Raw genomic sequence first — 26,405 nt, 5'->3', positions numbered from 1 at the left:
AACAGCTTTATTAAAAGCTGCAAAAGCTGCACTCCCTAGGATGTTTGGAAAACTCATATGTGTTTTGGCTGATGAATACGGGACACTTGTATTTGCTGCAATATTTGCAGCTTTTAATAAAGCTGTTCTTCGTATGAAACAATTGTACTGAACAACTAATCCATTCTTGTTGCTTTTTCCTTGTGTATATATATATATATATAATATATATATATATATATAATATATATATATATATATATGTGTGTGTGTATCTGTCTATCTCTCTATCTACACAATCAGACTCACATATGTATCTGAATAATCATATACTTCTTTTTTAGCATTAGCATGTGGTCACAAAACAAATAACACTTATAAAATTTTACCTATTGTTGAATTTAAGTGAATGACAGCTTGAAAACGACGACAAGAAACCTACGACAATTTTGATTGCAAGTTATGCCATATAACGTGATATTTATATGGTTTTGTGTTTGAATATATAGAAAATATACAGTAAAAAAATAACTCCAAACAAACTACATTTCAATAGCACAATGAGAAAATGAGATGCTGTAAAAATTGAGATAGATATTACTGTCTGTAATATATTTTTCTTTTGGAATGTAAGACATTGATTGAATGGATTTAGTTGTGTGTGTATGCATTTATGTGTGTGTGTGTGGTCAGAAAGAAATATTTGCTGTATCAAAATTTTCTGTTGGAGTGATAGATATTGAATGGACGGAGTAAATAATATGTGCGAGTGTGCGCTTAGCAAAAAGTGCGGATCTTTTCGGTTTGAACGGCAGTTTTTAACATAATTTCTAGGTAACTAAAAAATGTTTAACTTCGTATACTGATAGAATGTGTTTATAAAACATCTTTTTCTCTTGGCTTTATTGAGACAAATCTATAGTTTGTAAGATATTTGTTGTTGTTTTTTCTTCAATTTCTGCAATTTCAACCAATCACTGACGTCTATTGAGGTAAAAAAAAACATTCTGTGTCGTATGAATATGTCTCTCGTTTAAGAAACAGATTGGGTTTATTTACATTTGTGAAGAAAAAAAGATAGCCTTCCTCCCACCCCTAACACTAACCCTAACTAACCCTAACCCTAAAAGAGATTGAAATGCAATAGATCGATACTAGGGTCATAATTATGGGTGTCAATTTCATATGACACCGCTAGAAAAAACTGCCGTTCAAACCGAAAAGATCCAAAAGTGCCCATGACCGACGAGCCTGATGGGGAAGAGATATCAAGGGAAGAAGTTATCCTCAAACCGGATACCAGGATTGAAAGATTGCAACAAACTGGTCTCTGCCGAAACACACGCAACGGATTAAGCCAACAACTCGAATATGTCATGACCAGATTTCAACGCTAGGAACCGGAAAAGATGCTGCAGCTTATTTGGCCAAAGCTGGATTAGTGCTTTCTTTAAAGATCCGAAAAAATTCAAGGTAAAGTTGACCGGGCGAAATTATTTGAAATCAGAGTGCTAGTAGTTGGAACCAATATATATATATATTTATATACATATACATTCGCTAGCTTTCTTTTCAAAGGAGTCTAATGCTCATAGCTTGAATTTTTTGGGGGTGAGGGGCAACCAGATCAAACCATCTCAAGGGTAACTGTCCGAAATCATCGTGACTTCTGGAACTTGACTGAGGAAAGAAAACCACGAATGGCCCGTCTTTTTTTGCCTGTCCTTCTAATTGATGTTTCCATTGTCCGTCTTTATATCGTCTATTTGTCGGAATGTATGAATGTCCCCTACGGCGTTTTTGTTACATTTATATATATATATATAATCACACGAAGCAGCGTTGAGTAAAATATATGTACGTACAATGATAATAAATACGTTTGAGTATATTCGGATGTGAGATGAGCTTGCGCTGAAGAAATCGTGTCTCGAAATGAATGCCTCATTGACACCGTGAGTTTAAATTCGTGGGACTTTGGTGCTTCTGCGTTGTTACGTGTTTCAGCCACGAATACCGAATAGCCTTTCAGAGCCCCATAGGACATATATATATATAGGAGCAGCACGCAATGAATTTGTTGAAGTAGAACGAGGTACCATTATGTATGATGTGTGTCTTATCTCGAAATAATTTCCGCAACCAAATGTCTTCCCATGTTCGCGTGTGCACAAACGTATTAAATGTAGTTGTGCATACATACATGGATATATATATTTATATATGTGTGTGTAACAAACATCTGTAAAGAGCGCGGAGTTTCATAATCGGACCGTTGACGAACACTCCGGCGAACCTTGTGCGAAACCGATTGGTAAGATTAGCCGTAATGGATATATTATATTTTATACCTCGATTAATATATATATATATATATGTGTGTGTGTGTGTGTGTGTCTGTGTGTGTATGTGTGTGTGTATTTTGGAAGGTTTTATATATGCAAATTAATTTTAGAAGTAGGTGACTATGATAACGTTAGAACAGTGATATTTGCCTGTATCCGGTTATACATCCTTGTTTTTGTAGCATGAAACTTGAAATTTTGTGAGAATGAAGCTGTTCATTTTCTGTTTAGTTTTCTTAACAAAGCAAGAACACTCTCTCTCTCTCTCTCCCTCCCTCCCGCACACACACACATCTCTCTCTCTCTCTATATATATATATATTGATATACATGTGTGTGTGTATGTATATATATATATACACACATACATATTTATATATATATATATATATACACATACATATTTATATATATATATATTATATATATATATATACACACATACATATTTATATATATATATATTATATATATATATAATATATATATATATATATATATATATATATATATTTATCATGTTATCTGTATAAATGTATACATCCATGTACACGTGCATGCATATATATTCGCAGACTAGAATCTATGTATTTGTTACGTAGTGAGACGTATACCACTAACAGAAGTTAATTGCTATAAATGGGAAGTACCAAAAGTGGAATAAAGATATTTATTTAACATAACATATATTTCGTTTCTGCCTTTTGATTTTCTTTTCTTTTTTTTTTTTGCTTTTCATTGGTAGCGATTTAACATGTCGGCGAAAGCATGTACTGGTGGGGGGTGGGGTAGATATCAAAATAAAATACAGAAGCGTACAGAGATAAGAGAAGAATTGATAGAATCACACAGGGAGAGAGAAAGACACGGGGGGCGATATAGATAGAATGTTAGAGAAAAGGGGATATATATGAAGGGAGAGAGTAGGAGGGAGAGGAGGCGATGTTGAGATGAAGAGAGGGAGGGAAGGGGGAGAGTTTATATACAGATAAGGAACAGAACTTACATAGAAAAATTGGAAATAAATGCCTCTTCCGGTAGGATGACATTGAATGTTGCTTTCCTGGAGTAGGTTTTGTTGTTCACCACCAAACTAGTTATTTCAGTGGTGGCAAAGCGGAATCTTATATCTGATTTCACATGAAATGAATAGACATCCGGTACATCTGGGTTTTGATGCTGAAAAAAGTACACAAAACCCTAATAATTTATGTCTTAATTATGGCACAATTATTGTAAAAGATTAATCACAAAATTCAACTTTGATAGATCTTATAACAAAATCAACAACAACAAAAAAGGGACTAAAATGTTCATCACCAGCCTCCCTGAAGATTGTAATTTTTCTTACTTAGACACAAGGTCGTATATTTCGTGGAGAGGAAATAATTCGTTTATTTGATCCCAGCGCTTGTCTATAACTGTTTCGACTTACATCTTGCATATTTATTTGGCTTTCTCTGAGATTGTCACAAAAAAAAGCTCTGGCGACCCCATATCGGGTCCTCTGTCGTATCACGTCACGTATTTTTAATTACCAGGATATTATGAAACTAGAAGAATCAGACAAAGTTTAGCGATGCAGTAGGCCACATAGTTTGTTTACGGTGGGGTACTTAGTGATGCAGATCCTACGGTTGGGTACTTAGTAACCAGACCAGACGCATACTGGATTTTGAGGGGTGGGTGGGATTTCTCTTCATACGATTTATAGATAGTGGTTGACCCTTTGACGAGTAAATCCGTTCTTTTTATAGGTTATGTTTTTTTCTTGCTGGATTTCTTGCCATCCCTTTCATCAGGCTAGCCAGGCTGTGTGTGTGTGTGTGTGTGTGTGCGTGATGGGGGCCAGTTTAGTCGCCAAGAATCCGACTATGTCATAACTCGTATTGAATGAGCTGTTACTGGCAACACACAGATTTCCCTAATCTAAATATTTGATTCAGAGTTTACAAATTCTGTTAGGATGACTTCGTCAGAGTTTGAACTAACAATGCAAAGAGATGTAGCTTTTATTCTGCAAAGTATTAATCCTTTGCTTCCTACTTACTACCTAGACACACAATGTTTTGGTATGCGTAGCCAAAAAGACCAAAGTTTTTTTTTCTGTTGAGAGTGAAATTGATGAGTGAATGTAGAAAAGAAAGGATAAAGCGCCTAAAATACTTTATTAGTATACTCTTTTACTTGTTTAAGTCATTTGACTGCGGCCATGCTGGAGCACCGCCTTTAGTCGAGCAAATCGACCCAGGACTTATTCTTTGTAAGCCTAGTACTTACTCTATCGGTGTCTTTTACCGAACCGCTAAGTTACGGGGATGTAAGCACACCAGCATCGGTTGTCAAGCGATGTTGGGGGACAAACACAGATACACAACATATACACACATATACATACATATACATACATATACATATATATATATATATATATATATTTGAATTTTCTCTGACTCCTCAGATTTTTTGAATGCTGGACTACTGGTTTTAAATTGATATTAAAATTAATACTAATTTATCTCCCTCAATTTTTAAATATATATATATATATACACACATATATACGACGGGATTCTTTTTGTTTCCGTCTACCAAATCCACTCACAAGGCTTTGGTCAGTCGAGGCTATAGTAGAAGACACTTGCCCAAGGTGCCACGCAGTGAGACTGAACTCAGAACCATGTGGTTGGTAAGCAAGCTACTTACCACACAGCCACTCCTACGCTTATAATTAAAAAGTGTTGGCAGCCGGCGATGAGACTTGAACTCACACCTCAGTCATCACGCGTTGCGATGCTCTGAACCATTAAGCTAAACTGTCCGCACCACACAGTATGTAAAACTATATATATATATATATATCATAGTTTTATATTATATCTAGTGAAAGACGATCCCTGAGAAGCTGTTACACTTCAAAACGTTTGTTTCATCCGACCGATGAATTGACCTCAAATCCATTTAGCTTTATCGCTTGAGTCTATCGATAATCAAACCGGTTGTTGCAAGAAGGTTAAAAGAAGACATAAATGATAGGAGTAAGGACTTGAGCTCGGAATTACACACTTAAGCAAATTCTTGGACAATTATTCATCACCTCTACTTATAACTACTGCAGGTTATACAGAATGGTGAAACTAGAGAATTGACCAAGTCTATGAGTTCTATGGTATTGGAAGGATACAAACTGCAGGTATGTCTTCGATCATAGCAAAAGCAACATGCTACACATGCTGGACATATTTACAAATATGTTCAGAGAGAAAAGAATTGTGCATATCAACAATTTTTATGCGAAAGTATAACAAGGTTTCGTTTTTATATTGATTTTTCAAGATTCTTGTTGTAAACTCGAGCGCTGAGACAGATTTTGCTGTACTTTGGGAGGGCCATTATGCCAATAATAAACATACGCACTGGTTCTATTCCACTTCTATATTTTTATTTGTCAATTGGTCAATGATTTAACCAACCAACTAATCGTTTGATTAATCTTTCGGCCAATCAATGAGCCTGAATTTTCCAATGTCCTTTCCACAATATTCTTGTCCTCATCGGTGGCATGTCCACTCTACTCCAGGTCTGCTAACAAATTGACAAATAAAGAAGTGAAGTAGAAACGGAGCATGTGTTTGTTACTGGTATAATACACCCCACCCCTTGATATAACAAAACATAACTAAGTTCCTTTTCAATGGCACCTAGCATACTGCCGGTCATCACTACTACACATTCAATACTGGGTCTGATCTTATCTAGCAGATACTCTACCGCTGTGATATCCTTGATTAAGAAATATCTTTCCATTTAAATTCCTACTATTTGTTTGTAAGTATGTTTTTATGGCATGTGCGAGTCCGACAGAAGATGTCTACGGGGTGGTAACACAATTTAAGATTTTACATTTTATTTATAAATAATTGCCAACTGTGTAGGAGTTACAACTGCTTTTATTGAACTGATTATTATTTCCCAGCAAAAAGACATTTCCAGACCCTGTCAGTATTTTCAAAATAAACACATAGGAATTGTAATAACCTTCTGCAATTGACCTTAAAATTATACCGTGGGCATAACAGAGCAGGTAAATAATTGTGGCGACCCAAATGAACAAAGATCAATTATATTGATACGATAAATGCGTAGACGTATAATTGTATCGATACAAAAAGATCAATACTGCATTGGTACAGTATATACTTAGCAATTGTAAAAAGAATTATATTGAAACTATTGCTACAGTAGCAGTATAAGAGATACGTAGATACAGAAGAACCATATTGCTACATACAGGAGAACCGTATTACTATAGTAGTTACACAGCAATTGTATTATTTAATTAGACCAAGTAGCTTTACTGCTTGAATATACAAAGAAATAACATGTGCGTGTGTGTGTGCGTACGTGTATATATATATACATGTTTGTGTGTGTATGTATATTTATTTATTTATATGTATATAACATTACTATTGTACAATAGATAAATAGTTATATGAATGGGGCTATAGATATTTAGCTCTTTTGTATATACAATCGATCTATCGTACATATATATATATATATGTTTGTGTGTGTATGTATATTTATATATATATATGTTTGTGTGTGTGTGTATATTTATATATATATATATATATATTTGTGTGTGTGTGTATATTTATATATATATATTTGTGTGTGTATGTATATTTATATATATATGTTTGAGTGTGTATGTATATTTATATATATATATATATATACTTATATATATATTTATATATATATTTACTTCTATGTATAATTTTCCCTCACGGGCTATTCTTTACTGGGAAGCAATACTCTCGTATTGCATTACTATTTTATATATATATATGTTTGTGTGTGTATGTATATATATATATATATATATATAATATATATATATATATATATATATATATATAGATATATATATATATATATACGTATATAAGAGAGATATGCATTGCTATTGCTGAACACTCAATGATTCCACTTTGGCACTGCTGATCGACAACAAATCTCAACCAACAGATTACAATCTCTGGCCAACAGACGTGTTATCTCTATTTCTCCACATCTACCACGACTACAACGTCGTCTGCTCATCGGAGATAGCTACATGTCGCCTCTTCCAACACACTATTCTCTTCTCGTTACATATACTGTGTTTTTCTTTCTAGGCCCCGCACTAATTCTATGGCTCATCGTTCTTTCCCTTAATATCAACGCTCTAGAATTCATTTCTCCAGAATAAAGCTATATATCTGTATAACCCAATCACGCCAACCTGTTTGGCTTGACCTTCTGGTCATCGAAAGCCTTTGATGACGTTCGTTGTGCTATATGTATCCAGACCTGGCTTTTAGAGAGGAATTACCGTGAATGCATGGCGCAGTAACAACCTGTGCAATTTCCTAGATTCCAAGACCTAATACTAAACCCGTTGGATAATTTTCCATCGTATGGCATCCGTGGACTCCAAACCAAATCTCTACACAATCTCTTACTGACAGTCACACTCCAGATCTTATTCTCCTCGAGACACAACTCCTTGTCTTTACCCGTTGTCTTTTCCCAATGTCTAAGCTTCACTCTTTACTTAAAGTTTCCACTAAAAGGGTTGTGTGCTCATCTATAAGCCTCACTCTTCGTTTACTCACTTCCTGTTATTCTGGCTCGAATCTCCGTCATTGTCACACGCCTGAATGTATCTGCTTTCTCTTCCGTACTCCGAGTTCTAACTATCACTCTTAGAACATATCTCTTTTCCTGCATCGAGGAAGTCTCTCTTATTTCAACCCATCTCTGAAATACTCGTCCTCGGCGACTTCAGCACTCACAACTCTTCTTGGCTCTTACGCTCTTTCGCTCTGATGCTCTTACGCTCTTGCGCTCTGATGCATCTAATGCAGAAACTGAGTCGTTCAAAATCCTCTGCGCCTCTCTGCGGCAACTACTTTTGTCTCTTAGACACACTTCTGACATATACAAACACCGAAGATCATTGAACACGTTTTTGCCTCCTAGCTAAACTTCAGCCATACCATCATAATCTCTTCAATTATACAGAACACACACACACACATACGCGCGCGCGAAAGGTATAGTCGGATAAATAGACTTTTTAAAAGTTTCGCATTTATTTTATTGATTTCTTTTGCCGAACCTTTAAGGTAGGAAACGTAAACAAACCAACAGCGAAAATTGTGACATTTGAAGTTAGCTGACAAGAATTGTCTAACCATTTCAAGTAGCACAGGTGCTTCACTTCCGACACATAATTGTTGTTGTTGTTTGTTTGTTCCTTCTCGAGCCAGCTTGGCTCATGGGGCCAGTTTCCCAGTTTCCTTGGCGTATAGGTGCCCGATCTGGACGGGACGCCGGTCCGTCGCAGGTGAGCTGCAAGATGCAGGAGGAAAGAGCGAGAGGAAGTTGTGGCGAAAGAGCCAGCAGAAGTTCGCCATTGCCTTCTGCCGGAGGCGCGTGGAGCTCAGGTGTTTCGCTCATAAACACACACATCGCCGGTCTGAGATTCGAACCCGCAATCCCACGACCGCGAATCCACATCTCTAACCACTAGGCCATGTGCCTCCACTCCGACACATAATAAACTGACTTATTAGCGTGAATTCGCTCACTAATTCACTCCAAACTCTAGTCAACAGTCATTGTTTCTTTTCTCCGTCTTTTCCACCTCTGTTAGAGAGAAGCTTCTCGGAGCTGGCTGATCTTGTCCGACCTCCACTCAAGCACTCGTCTCTCCTTCTCTCGCCAACCATATTTTGTCCATTTAATGTAACCACTAAGCCTTGACTTTTCTCTCCAGAATAATTGTCTATGGAATGTCCAGCTTGTACTTGACTTTCCTGTAGATGTCGATTTGTAACTACTAACAGGATTCGTGTCATCCGTGTCGGTACGCTTGAGCAATGCCCTTCCCCAAGACCAAAACAAGAAACATAATGACAGACACATAACAGTTGTATTTAAACAACACACACACACACACTCACACCACCACCACCACCACCACAACCAGATTTTAATTGTATTGCTATAGCTGTTACATAACAGTAATATTGATTATTAATAGATTCAGAGCAATTATACTGCTATAACGGACACTGAACAATCTTATCATTATAATGGCTATAGAGCATTTATATTCATATAATTGGTACACAACAAGTATATTGACACAATGGACACAAGACAATTGTCTCATGTACAAAACAGAGAACCACTCAGTTGAATAGAGACAAGTTGTCTCCTTTTCCTGCGTCCCTTTTTTATCGTTACCACAACGTCTGCTATACCTCAAAGGTGGCTAACTGAATGCTACCGGTACCCAATCTTACCCGAAAATTGTGTATACCTTCGTCACGTATTCTGTATATCTCTTCATTCACCTGCACTAAACACTAGGGCTTAACTTTGCTCCCTCAAATATGAACTCTCTGGAATTCTCTTTCTCACAGACATAAAAGAAAGACGTCGGATAATTTGAGGCATTTTTCTTCTTATTCTGCCCTTCATTTCATTAGTACCACAAGGGATCATATTCCTTAAAGGTAGCTAACTATATGACAGCTGCAGCCAAACTTAAATTTTGGCGATTCCCTTTCTTGCGACCTGAAACCAGTACAATTTATAACATAGTCGACACATAATAATTTCAGGGGCAGAACAGACACGATAAAAATGTATTGACATTTCTGTCATATTTCAAATCTTCATTTCTGATAATTGCGTAAAAAAAAACACATTTTGTCGTGAGAACCATTGCCAATAAAATCGATACTGTGACATAGGCCCGATTTTTCATCTATTTTAGACGGTCGAGGAAGCTAGGATCAGTCACCGATGGGATTCCGAATTCGAAACATTAAATAAAATATTTCCAACTGCTATATCTTCAGTTCGCTAATAGTTTTGATATTCCGCTGCCCTCAAATATGATCTCAGTAAAGAGTGTGGGTAAATGTTTTATGAAACCGAGACTATAATGCGGTTTCAATTCCCTCCATTGCCTTCCTTTCCCCCGTCAAATTTATTTTCATCAATATCGTTTTGAGAAAAGGTGGCGAGCTGGCAGAAACGTTAGCACGCCGGGCGAAATACTTAGAGGTATTTCCTCTACCGTTACGTTCTGAGTACAAATTCCGCCGAGGTCGACTTTGCTTTCATTCTTTCGGAGTCGATAAATTAAGTACCATTTACGCACTGGGATCGATATAATCGACTTAATCCGTTTGTCTGTCCTTGTTTGTCCCCTCTATGTTTAGCCCCTTCTAAGCAATAAGGAAATAAGAAATGTTAGCACGCCGGGCTAAATGCTTAGAGGTATTTCGTCTGTCTACGCTCTGAGATCAATTTCTTCCGAGGCCGACTTTGCCCTTCATCCTTTCGGGGTCGATAAATTAGGTACCAGTTAACTACTAATCGACTGGCCCCTACCTCCAAAATTTCGGGCCTTGTGCCTAGATTAGCAAAGAATATCATTTAAAAAAAAAATGAATTGCAGACACTTTTTCTATGTCTAAGAAACTTCACTTCAGAAACATATTTTATATATGTTCTTTCATTTGTGGCCTGTGTATTTCTTTTGATGGAGTATGACAAGGAGTCTGGTCGGGTGAATTGTCTATAAAAGGGATATTGGTATCAAGCTAATTTATAGACAGAACATTTGTCACCTTTGAAATTTTCCCCCACGAAGATAAACTCCAAATGCTTTTAGTGAAGAAAAATTGTTCATAGCTAGAAAAGGAACTTTATTCAGAACTCAGATCAGAATACATATCCATGATATACAAACCAGTAAAGAAGCCCTTATATAGACGCTCGATTTGACGGAATTAGTAGGAAAATCTCCCTTATATCGCACCTATACCAACTTTGAGCACGAACTCATTGGCTAACGTAAACTAAAGCACACATTACCTTCAAAGGTGGCCATGGCTGGGTCTAAAATGCAGCAACAACAACCACTGCACAACTCTTGCCTCCACCATATATTTACTACTGATTAAAACAATGTGCATCTTTATTCTTTAGAGAATGATATAAACTTGTGGAAACAAGTTAGGTTATTAAATGTATACGCTTCGAAGAACAGTTATGCTCCAAATGTCAGGAGCCATCTCTCCTCACAAGAGAATAAGTTCTCTTAGTTTACGAGTTTTATAACATTCACAGGCGAATGAGCAAATGAACAACTTGCTTACTTTTATAAAAACGATGGCTTGTAATGAGAGATAGTTCAAGTATTATATAAAGTCATTTAATCAGGCCACAAGTTGCTAGTGTCAATACATATATGATTGTATATGAAATATAACGTTGACCATCAATTGGATATACATCGGAAGTAATAGTATTGCTTTTATAAATAAGAATCAATACCAGATATTTACAAGTCATAGTAATGCCAATTTTGAGATTCATAACTTATCTAAGGCGTCGAGCTGGCAGAATCGTTAGCACACCGGGCAAAAATGCTTAGCTGTATTTCGTCCGTCTTTATGTTCTGCGTTCAAATTCCAGCGAGTTTGACTTTGCCTTTCATCATTTAGGGAACGATAAAATAACTACCAGTTGAACACTGGAGCCGATGTAATCGACTTACCCCCCACATCCCCTAAGCTTGCTGGTCTTCTGCTATAATTTGAAACCGGTATTCATGCCTTTCTGTGAGAATTAGTGGTGCAAATATAGTGAAATCATTTATTTCGATAATCGCCTTTTTTTTTTAGCTGCGGCCACAGTTGCATTGTTGTAGTTAACATTCATAGCTAGGAACTTGCATCGATCAGGTCTAACTAGTTTCCTATGACTATAGAAAAGATCCCGATATATTAGAATAGGCTTAATAGACGTCTCATACCTTAGCTCATAGTGAGTAAATACTTTGGTAGACAGTCAAAAATAAAACTAAGTCTGTGTCTTAAAATAACATAACCGGATTTAAACAGTGATTCGGTTTCAACACCATGTCTGATTTAAAAATTTCATTTAGAGCATTAACTCAGAGATTAACTCATTTAGAGCATTAACTCAGAGATTAACTCATTTAGAGCATTAACTCAGAAACCGGATCTCATTGTTGGTTTTTTAACCTTTTTTTCTGCAGTGCCAATCACTTACACCCTAGAAGGGATCATGGTATATTTTATTCTTCCGAAGAAATCAATGTGGTAAGGCAATGAAATATGCTGTGGTACAATGCAAGCGTGAAGTTTCAATATATTGTTGGAAGCTGTTTAATTACGAGTAATTATGCTTTTACCTCAAAATGTAAAGTGGGATTGAATTGTTAATTTATGCTTTTATGTGTCAAGGTCACAACTTATTTTCACTTTTGGTTTATTTCTTCTTTGGGAAGGAGGGAAGGAATTTAATCCTTCTCATTGACGCTGTGGAGTAACAAGATTAAATGACAAATTATAACATTTCTATAACTGGCGTATGACATTAAAACAATTCCCCGCTCGACTTATCAAATTGCAAAACAAAGGAGTGAGTGAGAGAAAGAATGCGTGTGTGTGTATGTGTGTACGTGAGAGAAAGAGAAGAGAAGAAAGAAAGAAAGAGATAGAGAGAGAGAGAGAGAGAGGGGGGAGGAGTATTCGCTTGTAGAGCGCCATTCATCTAGTATTTGAACTTCATTTGCATTTTCGTTTTCAGTTGAAAACAGTCGAATAAGCATTCCTTGTGTCTAACGGTGGAACAGAGTATAAAGCTGTTTGCATGAGCGTGCATTGTTTATGTCCGCGCATGCGCTAGTGGGTTTATGCGTGCGCATGCACTCAGAAATTATAACCTGTCAGTATAAGTGCTATTTGTAGCATGTAGTCTAGTAATCCTACTACACAATTAGTGACTAAATTACCCACTACAAATCTAAATAAGTAATTATTCTAGTATGATCGACAAAAACCTATGAATGCCGTTCTACGTTTTCTACAAGACTGTTGTGCAATAACCAAGATGTATTACACAACTTTAATTGACCGACCAAATTTCACATTTCTCACTGTCAACTCTCTCATATTGTACATTTTTAGTAAGTCATTCTGCAGTGACATTGCGATAATTACTTTACTGATGAGGTTCAATAAGACCTAAACTTGCCTAGAGTTATTCCCTTATTGTTAGCTTTTATCTCTCAATTTATTTCAGTCATTAAACTGCTGCCATGCTGGAGCACCGCCTAGAAGAATTTTAGTTGACCATATCGACCCCAGTAATTATTCTTTTTCGTAAAGCCTACTGCTTTTTCCTGATTTCTTTGCCAAACTGCTAGGTTTCGGGGACGTAAATGAACCAATACCAGTTGTCAATTGGCGGTGGTGTACAAACACACTCTCAAAGGCACACACACGCGTCACGAGCTTCTTTCAATTTCCTATTTCTTTACTACCCACAAGGGGCTACACATAGAGGGGACAAACAAGGACAGGCAAACGGATTAAGTGGATTACATCGACCCCGGTGGGTAACTGGCACTTATTTAATCGACCCCAAAAGGATGAAAGGTAAAGTCGACCTCGGCGGAATTTGAACTCAGAGCGTAACGGCAGACGAGACACCGTTAAGCATTTCGCCCGGCGTGTTAACGATTTTGCCAGCTCACCGCCTTTCAGTTTCCGCCCACCAAATCCACCCAGAAACCTTGGGTCGGCCTGGAGATATAGCAGAAAATACTTGCTCAAGTGACCACGTAGTGCGACTGAACCTATACCACGTGGTTGGGAAACAAACTTCTTACCACACAGCCACGCCAGCTCCTCCCCTCTCTCCCTCTCTATCTATCTATATGTATATATATATAAAGTGGTTAGGACAGCGGACTCGCAGTTGTAGGATCGCGGTTTCGATTCCCAGACCGGGCGTTGTGAATGTTTATTGAGCGAAATACCTAAAGCTCCACGAGGCTCCAACAGGGGTTGGTGGTGTACCCTGCTGTACTCTTTTGCTGCAACTTTCTCTCACTCTTTCTTCTGTTGGCCTGCTCGCTTAGCCAGTGGTGTGGCGTCATTTGAAGGCTAAAACAATACGAAGCGCATTGTGACCAGCGATGTGTAGCAACATCTGATAGCCTGGTCGGTCACAGGGATCACGGTGGTATATATAATACACATATTTCGTCTGCCGCTACATTCTGAGTTCAAATTCCGCCGAGGTCGACTTTGCCTTTCATCCTTTCGGGGTCGATTAAATAAGTACCAGTTACGCATTGGGGTCGATATAATTGACTTAATCTGTTTGTCTGTCCTTGTTTGTCCCCTCTGTGTTTAGCCCCTTGTGGGTAGTAAAGAAATAGGTATATATAATCCACATTTTTCCATTTATCTGTTGGCCTGCTCGCGTAGCCAGCGGTGTGGCGTCATTTGAAGGCTAAAACAATGCGAAGCGCATTGTGACCAGCGATGTGTAGCAACATCTGATAGAAATAGGTATATATAATCCACATTTTTCCATTTATCTGTTGGCCTGCTCGCTTAGCCAGTGGTGTGGCGTCATTTGAAGGCTAAAACAATGCGAAGCGCATTGTGACCAGCGATGTGTAGCAACATCTGATAGAAATAGGTATATATAATCCACATTTTTCCATTTATCTGTTGGCCTGCTCGCTTAGCCAGAGGTGTGGCGTCATTTGAAGGCTAAAACAATGCGAAGCGCATTGTGACCAGCGATGTGTAGCAACATCTGATAGAAATAGGTATATATAATCCACATTTTTCCATTTATCATGTCAGAATTTGTTGGACTTGTTAATAATTCTTCCAAATTTTGGCAAAAGGCCAGCAAGTTTTGGTGCGGGGTTAAGCTGATTAAACCGACCCCAGTGATCACTTGCTATTTATCAAGAACGAAACGCATCGTCGAATTCGGAGGAACTTGAGCTCAGAACGTTAAGTACCGGAAGAAACAGCACTGAACATAATATATCCGTGCGCGCTAACGATTCTGTCATCTCACCGCCTTCGATGTATTAGTCATTTAGCTCTTAAATGCTGTGGATATATATGTTTTATGGTGCTTATACGCCAATTTAATATATTGATTGTAATTAATGTATATTCCGGTGTTATTCCCTTGAGATGAATTAATCATTTAGATAACAATACTTTCAAACCATTAAGTGTGTAATTTTAATAAATTAGAATTGCTTGATTCGCTATATCATAATGCTGGAGCCAGTTTACTGTTGAGGGGATGGTTACATGGTTCAAAGAATGAGTTCTTTATAAAGCAAAAGAAAAGAGCATTTTGTTGAATTTCATGTCTTAGTATGAAATAGTTTGTGTATATGAACCATGAGAAAAATGTTCAAACCTCATTTGTATTTTAATGAGTTAGTACTTTACGCGTGCATAAGAATGCTGGAGTTTAGAAGGATTATTGGTTTCAAATTTTGGCACAAGGCCAGCAATTTGCGGAAGAGGTGAGTCGATTACATCAACTCAATGCTCAACTGGTACTTATTTGATCGACTGCGAAAGAACGAAAGGCAATATGGACCTCGGCGGAATTTGAACTCAGAATGTAAAGACAGACGAAAGGCCGCTAAGCGTTTCACCCGACGTGCTAACGATACTGCCAGCTCGCTGCCTTCTTTAGAAAACAAAAACAACAAATATGAAGAAATATTATGGGTGTGTGGTTCATAAGCTCACTATGCAACCAAGTAGTTTCAGGTTCAGTCCCACTGCGTGGTACCTTGAGCAAGTGCCTTCTACTGTAGCTCCGGACCGACCATTGCGTGTGCATTTGGTAGACGAAAACTGTGTGAAACCCTGTTGTATGTATGTATGTATATATATATATATATATATATATATATATAATATATATATATATATACGTATATATAACACATACAAATGTGCGTAGCTTGTGTCTGTGTTTTCCACTCAACACTACCGCTTGACGACTGGCATTGGTTTGTTTACATCTATATAACTTAGCGGTTGTTCGGTAAAAAAGAACGTTAGAAAGTACTAAACTTGACTGGAAATCAAAACTTAAGTACTAGGGTTGATTTCTTCGATTAAACCCCTTCAAGGTGATGTCCTGACATGGCTGCAGTCCAATGTCTGAGACAAGTAAACGCTAAATGTTGAATAAAATTCAAAGGTATTTATTTGTGGCCCTTTACGTTTTGAGTTAAATTTCACCGGGGCTAACTTTTGGTAATCACCTGACCAGTGTTAATAAAATAGTGGAACAATGCACCGATAAAGAATCCTCGATGTGGCTGTGTGGTAAGAGGCCTTTTTTCCCAACCACATAGTTCCGGGTTCAATCCCACTGTTTTGCACCTTGGCCAACCAAAGCCTTGTGAGTGGATTTGGTAGACGGAAACTGTAAAATGACCGTCGTGTGTGTGTGTATATATATATATATATATATATATATATATATATATATATATATATATATATCTACATAGATACGTATATGTATCTATATTTGTTATTTTTTTATTGCCCACAAGGGGCTAAACACAGAGGGAAAAACAAGGACAGACAAAAGGATTAAGTCGATTGCATCGATACCAGTACGCAATTGGTACTTAATTTATCGACCCCAAAAGGATGAAAGGCAATGTCGACCTCGGTGGAATTAAAACTCAGAACGTAACGGCAGACGAAATAATGCTAAGCATTTCGCCCGGCGTATTAACGTTTCTGCCAGCTCGCCGCCTTAAAACATAGATACATATGTATCTATGCTTGTGTCTGTGTTTGTCCTCCCACCATCGCTTGACAACCGATGTTGGTATATATGCGTCACCGTATTCTAGCAGTTCGGCAAAAGTGTCCGATAAAATAAGTACTAGGCTTACAAAGAATGAGTTCTGTGGTCGATTTGTTTGACTAAAACTATTTAAGGCTGTGCTCCGGCATGGCCGCAGTCTAGCGACTGGATTGAAGCAAGTAACAGAGTAGAAAAATAAATTATAGAAGCGAAAAAGCATTTTGGTGAGAAAAAAAAACTGCAATATCCTTGACATAGAGTACTTTTATGGTACTTGTTTTGTGATTTCAATGTTTTCTTGAGTGAGAGAAAGTAATGGTGGTCTATTCATTTCGTTATCAACGCAAAAGTATTTATTTCAGCCAACGCCTGAATGTATTTTCAAATTTAACTCACATCGGACAGACAAAAAGACACACTAACAAACACTCTAGTCCTGGATATATATATATATATATATATTATATATATATATATATATATATATATATATATATATATATATATAAATATATGAAAGAATGGAGTTGAACGACGATTTAACAAAATTCCTTTATTCTCGACATATGTTTCGAAGGCTGCATATTCCTAATTTCGAAGGAATAAGGGGTGCATTATGCCGCCTTCTCATCAGGAAAAACAAGGAACTTATGTCAGCATCAAGATGAACGGGCTCCGTGTGGGCAGTCATCTAAAAGTTTTTGTTCATCTTGATGCTGACATAAGTTCCTTGTTTTTCCTGATGAGAAGGCGGCATAATGCACTCCTTATTCCTTCGAAATTAGGAATATGCAGCCTTCGAAACATATGTCGAGAATAAAGGAATTTTGTTAAATCGTCGTTCAACTCCATTCTTTCATTTATTTGTATTAAAAAACACACAATTTCCACACGAAAGCACGTGATCTCTGCCCTTGGCATGTAGCTTCAACCGTATTTTCTGACGTGAATTTGCTACCCAGGTATCGGTTAACCGAATTATCCATACTAAGATAATTCATTCAACTACTTATATATATATATATATATATATTTTCCTCTGTCTTTCCTTCTCTGGATCTTTCCTTCACCCATGTTTCCGACGAAGAGCTCCGCTCGAAACGTTAAACCCTCCTTCTTTCCTGAGCGTCCAATAATACAATATTTGTTCCACGTCTTCACGTTGTGTTTTTTTGTGCTTTCTTGTTTGGATTAACTTTATATATATATACATATATATATATATATATATATATATATATATATATATATATATATATATATATAAGGAGACCCCCTTCGGTCATGAATGGCCATGGAATTGCACTTAGAAAGTTACCCTTCGAGGCACAAGTCCGAACAAGGTTGTTTATGGAAGACCAGCAGTCGCTCACGCATATCGGTATCCCCTCTCCACACCATTGATGTTATCTAAGGGAAAGGCAAAGGCTGATATAGCTTGGCACTTGTGATGTCGCAACTCATTTCTACAGCTGAATTAACTGGAGCAACGTGAAATAAAGCGTCTTGCTCAAGAACACGACACGCAACCCAGTCCGGGAATCGAATTCACAACCTCACGATCGTAAGCTCGACGCTCTCACCACTGAGCCATGTGCCTTTACGCACGCACACACACGCACACACACGCACGCACAGACATATATATATACATACATAGAGAGAGAGAGAACAAAAACGCAAGAGAGGACAATAAAACATTCGGACAGATAGACGATACAAAGGTGGACAAGAGAAACAACAATTAGAAGGACAGGCAAAAAAAAGACGGGTCATTCGTGGTCTTCTTTCCTCAGTCAAGTACCAGAAGTTACGACCGTTTCGGATATATATATATTATAATGGGGAAATCCGGTTTATGGGGCTACCTTGAATTTCCCGTTCATAAAAGGTTTGGCCTTACGGCGTATCGTCAGACCTCAAACCTGTTGGCCTAACCTTTTCAAAATATGGAGGGGAAAATGCCTCGCTAGAAAGGACATATACGTATGTATGTGCTTGTGTAAGTGCGTGAATTCATATCTATCTATATATCTATCTATCTATCTATCTATCTATCTATCTATCTAACTATATATCTACCTGTATATATATTTAAGTGCGTGTGTATATATATGTTTGTGTGTGTGTAGCTAAATGGTGAGGGTGTTTGGCTATCATCTGTAAAGTAGAAGGTTTGATACGCGTGCGGAGGGGTGGACCGTTGCTGCTTTGACAATGTGCATCATTTCCCGTTACTCTAGCGCATGCCCCTGAAAGAAACATCCGGTCAGTAACAGATGTAACACGCAATCTCTCTCTCCCCCTCCCACTCTCTTTCTCCATCTGACGGTGACAAATTCCGGATGTTTCACTACGTTTGTTACTCTTAATGAGATACCTAACAAATGTGCATATATTTGTTACCTTGTGATTAACGAGTTGTATTATGGCGTGTGTGGGAATTTGTATGTGTATTTGTGTGTGTGATGTGCCTCTGTGTGTGTGTGTGTGTGTGTGTATTTGTGTGTGTGTGTTTGTTTGTGTATACGCGTATTTGCGTTGCTTTCTACGAAGTAAAGAAGGATAGAAGACAGGCTTGAAGAGTAAAGAAACAAAAGCCGGTGCACATAATTTTGAATGATGCTAATGACTGCGAGCTACAGCCGGATTTGTATTGAATGTTCCTGTCTCCTACCGTATTGCAATGAAAAGGCAAAGCCAAACGGAAGCAAAGTCCAATTGGATGGTAAGGCTAACTTGGCTAAAAGACAACAGAAAAAAAGAGAAAAAAACCCCACAGTTTCTGCTTGTCAAGTGAACGAGTGTTAAAATATGGCGGAAACATTAAACATGAAATAAAAATATGAAGGCCTTAGAAAATATATGTAATTATATGTAATTATATGTGTGTATGTATATGCAAAATCATATGTACAAACAGAAACGGACATATATACAGGGTGTTCATAAACTATCATTATATCTTCCACAATTTATTGGGTACATGAGTTGCGTGCAACAAACGAAACCCATGAGAAAGTGTTCTCATGTTTCTAAGGAAATTTGTTTGCCTGTGTTTTCCAATAAACTTTGGTGTGGCATCCTTATTTGTCATATATATATATAAATATATACATACATACATATACATATGTGTGAGTGCGTGTGTTTGCTTATATATATATATATATATATATATATATATACTAGCAGTATTGTCCGGCTTTCTCTCTCATTCTCTATCACTCTAACTCTCTATTTCACTCTTTCTCTCTCTCTCTCTCTCATTCTCACTCTCTCTCATTCTCTCCCTCACTCTCTCTCTCGCTCTCTATCTCACTCTATCGCTCTATTTCACTCTCGCTCTCTCAGTCTCTCCGTCTCTGACTCTCTCTCTGTCTCTCTCTGTCACTCTCTCTCTCTCTGTCACTCTCTCCCTCTCTCTCTCTCAGTCTCTATCCCCTCGGAAGACAAAGAATGACAGACAAAAGGATTAAGTCGATTATATCGACCCCAGTGTGCAACTGGTACAGTTTTTAATAGACCCTGAAATGATGAAAAGGAAAGCCGACCTCGGCGGAATTTGAAAGCAGAATGTAACTGAGTAAAGTTCATTATTCAATGCATGGGATAAGGCCTAAACAAACACATTATCGATTTTTGCACTTGCGAGAAGAATTTCGGAACAGAAATAGCGCAGTTCAATTTTTATTCGCCTAAACTTTAAGTGACCCTTTTTTGGTGGTTCTACGATTTGTTGGCTAGGAGGAGATGTGCCGGGAAGTTAAACACACAGACACACACATAGATACACACACAGACACACAAGTTGAGCTTTATATATATAGATATATACATATTTCTAATATAGGATAGAATTTTTTCCAAAAAAATATTTCGAAGTGGGAACATATTAAAATACCTTTAAAGGCGAAAATTATAAACAATTTATAAACGAGGGCAAAAGAAAAAAAATTCTATGTCAATATGCTGAGAATAGATTTAAATCGTTAAATCACCATATTACAATATACACCAGTCACCATAAATACACGTCGTGCTGAAATCGAGGAAGGCAAGCTAAATTCGTTATCTCTATATTGAATCAATTTCGGGATTAATCCCATGGATTTTTCCCTCTTCAGTAGAGAATACGATAAGAATTAAATGAAATATTTACAAGCAGCCATGGAAAAAGCAGAAGCAAGAGTCATGTGTACACATAATTACCCCAGTTATATCTAAATGTAAAATACTTTACCAAACCTCACCACACACACATATATATATATATATATATAACTTTCGAAACAGCCTGAGGTTTTTAAATATTTGTATAGCTGCCAGGTATATATTTATACATTCCTCAAAGCATTCAATGGAGTATTGCATGTAATACGTGAAACTACAAATGATGTATCTGTACAAAATACTATACAAATAAAAAATATGCAACTTATACATCACAATATATACAACATATATGAATTCAATATGGAAATATCATAGAATATATATTTAAAATGTATAAAATATACATTATATATAATACACTTAATATATATGCGTGGGCTGGATGAGAATATCTTTATGCGATTATATATATATATATATACATATTTAAGTCCAGCCAGGTTCATGAGTCCGGTTTCCCGGTTTCTATGGCGTATGTGTTTCCCCGCCAGTCCATCGTAGCGTTACTCAAGAAACAGGAAGAAAGAGTGAGAGAAAGTTGGGGCGAAAGAGTACCACAGGGTCGCCACCACCCCCTGCCGGAGCCTCGTGGAGCTTTAGGTGTTTTCGCTCAATAAATACACACAACGCCCGGTCTGGGTATCGAAACCGCGATACTCCGACCGCAAGTCCGCAGCCCTAACCACTGGGCCATTGCGGCTCTCTCTTTCTCTCTCTCTCTCTCTCTCTCTCTCTCTCTATATATATATATATATATATATATATATATGTGTGTGTGTGTATGTGTGTGTATAAATGTGTGTGTGTGTGTATACGTGACTTCACATACACACACACGCGGGCGCAGATACACGTATAAAGGAAAATGTATATATTTAGACGAGTGTGTGAATATGTATATACCTGTATGCATACATGTGTGTATCGCAGATACATATTCATAACATTAACGCATATCTTTTTATCTCTAGGAAACACACATTACTCTTTAATAGCTTCTGCTGCTTACATTACATAATTAGAACAAACACTTTTTTTATTTTTCCTGTGACGAAAGCAAACATGTTATATAGTTTCCCAACAACAAAAAAACCCCAAACATTAGGATATTCAGGAACTGTGCAATGTGAGTGCAATTCTCATGGACCACGCCTACCCGCATGGAAGCTCTTCAGTTTAATTCTCCATTCCAGCATGGTGTTCTGTCAGCAGCAATGATATTTATTAAATGGCCCCATAATCAACATCCTTTCTTCACCATCGTCGCATTCCTAACTTTACATGTGTTTTCTATACCCTTCCTAAAGTAAATCATCGCATATTTATTTTTGCTTCCTGTCTTGAAACTGCATTAAAAATCCCATTTGCTTTATATTTATTTAAATAATATATTTACTTAGACTCTTATTTCAAAAGCATTGTTTTAATCTAAAAATAAACCAAACTGCATACATTGCGTTAATAATAACAATAACAACGAAATAATTTGCAGTTTTGGTGGTTGAGTGACATAGGGTGACAGTTAAGCCGAGACGACCACGCTGTTTCGATCAGCGCATAAAACCAGTTCTTTTCACATATATTATAATAATAGGGGCAGAGGTTAAGGCGGCGAGCTGGCAGAAATGCGGGCGAAATGCGTAGCCGTATTTCATCTGCCGTTATGTTCTGAGTTCAAATTCCGCTGAGGTCGACTTTGCCTTCATCCTTTCGGAGTCGATAAATTAAGTACCAGTTACGCACTGGGGTCGATATAATCGACTTAATCCGTTTGTCTGTCCTTGTTTGTCCCCTCTGTGTTTAGCCCCTTGTGGGTAGTAAAGAAATAGGTATTTCGTCTGCCGTTACGTTCTGAGTTCAAATTCCACCGAGGTCGTCTTTACTTTTCATCCTTTCGGGGTCGATTAAATAAGTACCAATTACACACTGGGGTCGATGTAATCGACTTAATCCGTTTGTCTGTCCTTGTTTGTCCCCTCTGTGTGTAGCCCCTTGTGGATAGTAAAGAAATATGCGCGCCAGACTAAAATGCTTGACCGCATTTCTTTACTTCTGAGTTCAAATTCCACCAGTGTCAATTTAACCTCTCATCCTTTTCGGATTTGATAAAATAAGAACCAGTCAGGTACTGGAGCGATAGTGTCGACTAGCTCTTCCCAAGCTTTCAGGCCTTGTAACGACATTAGATAGGAAATATACGCAACGATGATTTGGCAGAACCGTTAAACTCTTGGCTCGAATTCCTGGTGGTATTATTTCTAGTTCTTTGCAGTCCGAATTCATATCACGCCGAAGTTCACTTTTTCATCCTTCCATGACAGATACATGAATTAACATATCAGTCAAGTACTGGAGTATATACTTTTTTTTTTTTAATTCCATATTCCAAACTTGTCAGTTTGCGTCGAGATGATTCGGTCTGAGAAGTGAGTTACGCACAGAATACTTAGTTGCACGTAAAATTTCCTGAATGTACATCGAAATCGACGTAGAACCCATCACATCTTGTTTGGAGAATATATGAAATGTTCAAGGGGAAAAATATGAACGTCACTAACAGGTTTAGGGACGGCATAAGGACCATTACAAATTCACTTGGAATGGTTCCAGAAGATATAGAAACCTTTGCTTCGGATCGAGTTGGATGGCGAACAAAGATGTGGAGTGGAGCGAAAGCATTTGAAGAGGCCAGGATAACGCATGTAAGACTCAAAGAGATCTAAGGAAGAATGTAACAATCGAGAAGGTGAATGGCAATGATCTTTGTGTGTGCACAGTCTGTGATACACCATACCTGTCTTTTGCTGGCCTCAAATCTCATCTGCGAACGCATGGAAAACGAACCTCCATCAACTATTCTGTCTATATTTCTGTGCGCACCTTTGAATGCAGTGTATGCCAGAAGGTTTGCAAATCCAATATATATATATATATATATATAATATATATATATGTGTGTATATATATAATATATATATATATATATATGGTTGTATATATATATATACATGTACGCGCACACACGCTCACACACGCATACACACACAAACACGTACATAATGCACACATTCACACATCTTTTTGTTTCCTTAATTTCATTAGTTAATTTTGTCATTACCAGTTTCTTCAAAATCTGTTCTTTTTACATATTTCAACACTTCATCTCCTATATGAATACAAATACGAGTACAGCGCGCGCACATGTACACACACACACACACACACACACACACACACACACACACACACACACAGCCAAACATACACACAGCTCACAAACTTCCATATCCGTTTGGGATATAATACGAATTCGTAAGTTACTGATACCGGGTCATGTGGGAATAGCTTTCGGGGACTGGAATCTTTAGTTTCCTTTAGATTTTTTACAAGATAACATAAAACATACAGCAGTTAGGTGAGTATTGATTATGTCAGCGCAGTAGGTGTTAGATTAGTTCTTTACGGCTGGTTAGGGATTTCCCGGTACTACAACACATGATTGCTACGTCTTGTGGATAGCTTGTACAAGAAATATTATAACGATAAGCGGCGCCATAGTAAAAGATACAAATCACGTACTTTATAATTATTATACGTTTTCGTAGTTATGACCATGGTACGTATGGGCTGTTGGTTGACAGAAGCTGAAGTGTGACGAAGTATGAGTATGAATAGTGGTGTGTGCTGAACTATGAGAATGAATAATGGTGTGTGCCGAAGTATAAGTGGTGGTGTGTGCCGAACTATGAGTATGAATAGTGTATATATATATATATATATATATATATAATATTATATATATATATATATCTATATACACATATATATACCGGAGTAAACACATAAATGTGAAACAAGGTGGACAAAAGAGTACTCAAATACCAGTGGTAGAGTAATATGCTTTATTTAAAGCGACGAACGGCAACGGGAAACTCAGAGTAACAGGTTTTGTTGAATTTTCTGCTGCTTTAAATAAAGTATACATATATATATATACATATATATATATATATATATATATATATATATATATATATATATATATATATATGTGTGTGTGTGTGTGTGTGTGTGTGGCATATGTATAAATATTGGTGTGGAACAGAAATTGGAGTCTGCCAAATTAAAGTAAGATAGTTGTGTGACAAAATATTGAATGTGCTACCAAATTATAAATACGGGCAGTGATATGATAGAAATTGTGGTATACCGAACTATGATTTGTGTTCTGTGATAGAAAATGGCGTGTGTCGAACTATTAGTATGAACTGTGTTGTGTTACAGGAAGTGGAGTGTGCTGAACTATAAATACGGGTAAGTGAAGTGACAGAAAATGAGCTGTGTCAATCTAAGAGTATCTTAGACTGGCAACTTGAAGGAGGAAGAAAGTTTGGACCTGGAAAGGATGCTCATAGGATGAAACGATAGTAATCGGTCTCTCTTGGCCTATCAAGGGGGTACCCAAATATTGCGTCCACTGTCATGAAATTAGTCGCTGTCCTATGCTCCTTATAGAGTAAAGTAGACTAACTACTATTTGTCTATGCTGCACTGTGTCGGTATTTTCCTAGACAATTGCTTTTATAGACAGCTGTTTTTATTAGTGTTACGAGGCAGTGTCCTGCAATATCTCTGGCTGCTATTTCTTGAACTGATACGTCAAGTGGCTTCTCAGAGCTTCCTGTGATTGTTTTGGATACTTCCTCTTTTATTTTGAAAACGAAGCTGGATTATTCTAGATAATTAATTATTTTTCAATTCTCTCACTTGTTTCAGTCATTGAAATTTGGCCATGCTGCAGCACTGTCTTAATGGCTTTAGTCGTTCAGATTTAACTTGTCTGCTGCTTATTCTATCAATTTCCTTTTACCGAACTGCTATGTAATGGAGATATAAAACATATTTCTTCCCCAAAATACAAAAAAAAACAACGATATTATGTATTACACAAATCCAACAATATATATTTGTCAATACATGATACAGGGTGGGGGGCACTTAAAAGTTCCTGGCTTTAAGGGTATAGCGAAAGGCCTGGCTGGAGGCCCACATTTCTGCGTACTTTTACATGGCTTAGAAAAGCTGAAAGACCACTGCAATAAGTATGTGAATCTGAGAAGGGAATAAAATCAT

General features: G+C 37.3%; 1 protein-coding gene across 1 annotated transcript in view; it reads right to left on the bottom strand.

The window, feature by feature from the left end:
* The window catches only part of LOC115220456 (inter-alpha-trypsin inhibitor heavy chain H3-like), a 244,046-nt gene that overhangs the window by 145,702 nt on the left and 71,939 nt on the right, over window positions 1-26,405 (bottom strand). The window contains exon 2 of the mRNA XM_029790584.2: window positions 3,331-3,503. Coding sequence (XP_029646444.1) covers window positions 3,331-3,503 — 173 coding nt within the window. The remainder of the gene's footprint in view (window positions 1-3,330; window positions 3,504-26,405) is intronic.

Source organism: Octopus sinensis, linkage group LG16 (genome assembly GCF_006345805.1).
Source record: "Octopus sinensis linkage group LG16, ASM634580v1, whole genome shotgun sequence".
Taxonomy (NCBI): Eukaryota; Metazoa; Mollusca; class Cephalopoda; order Octopoda; family Octopodidae; genus Octopus; species Octopus sinensis.
Note: the sequence above shows the minus strand (reverse complement) of the source record. Positions and strands in the feature narration are given on the sequence as shown.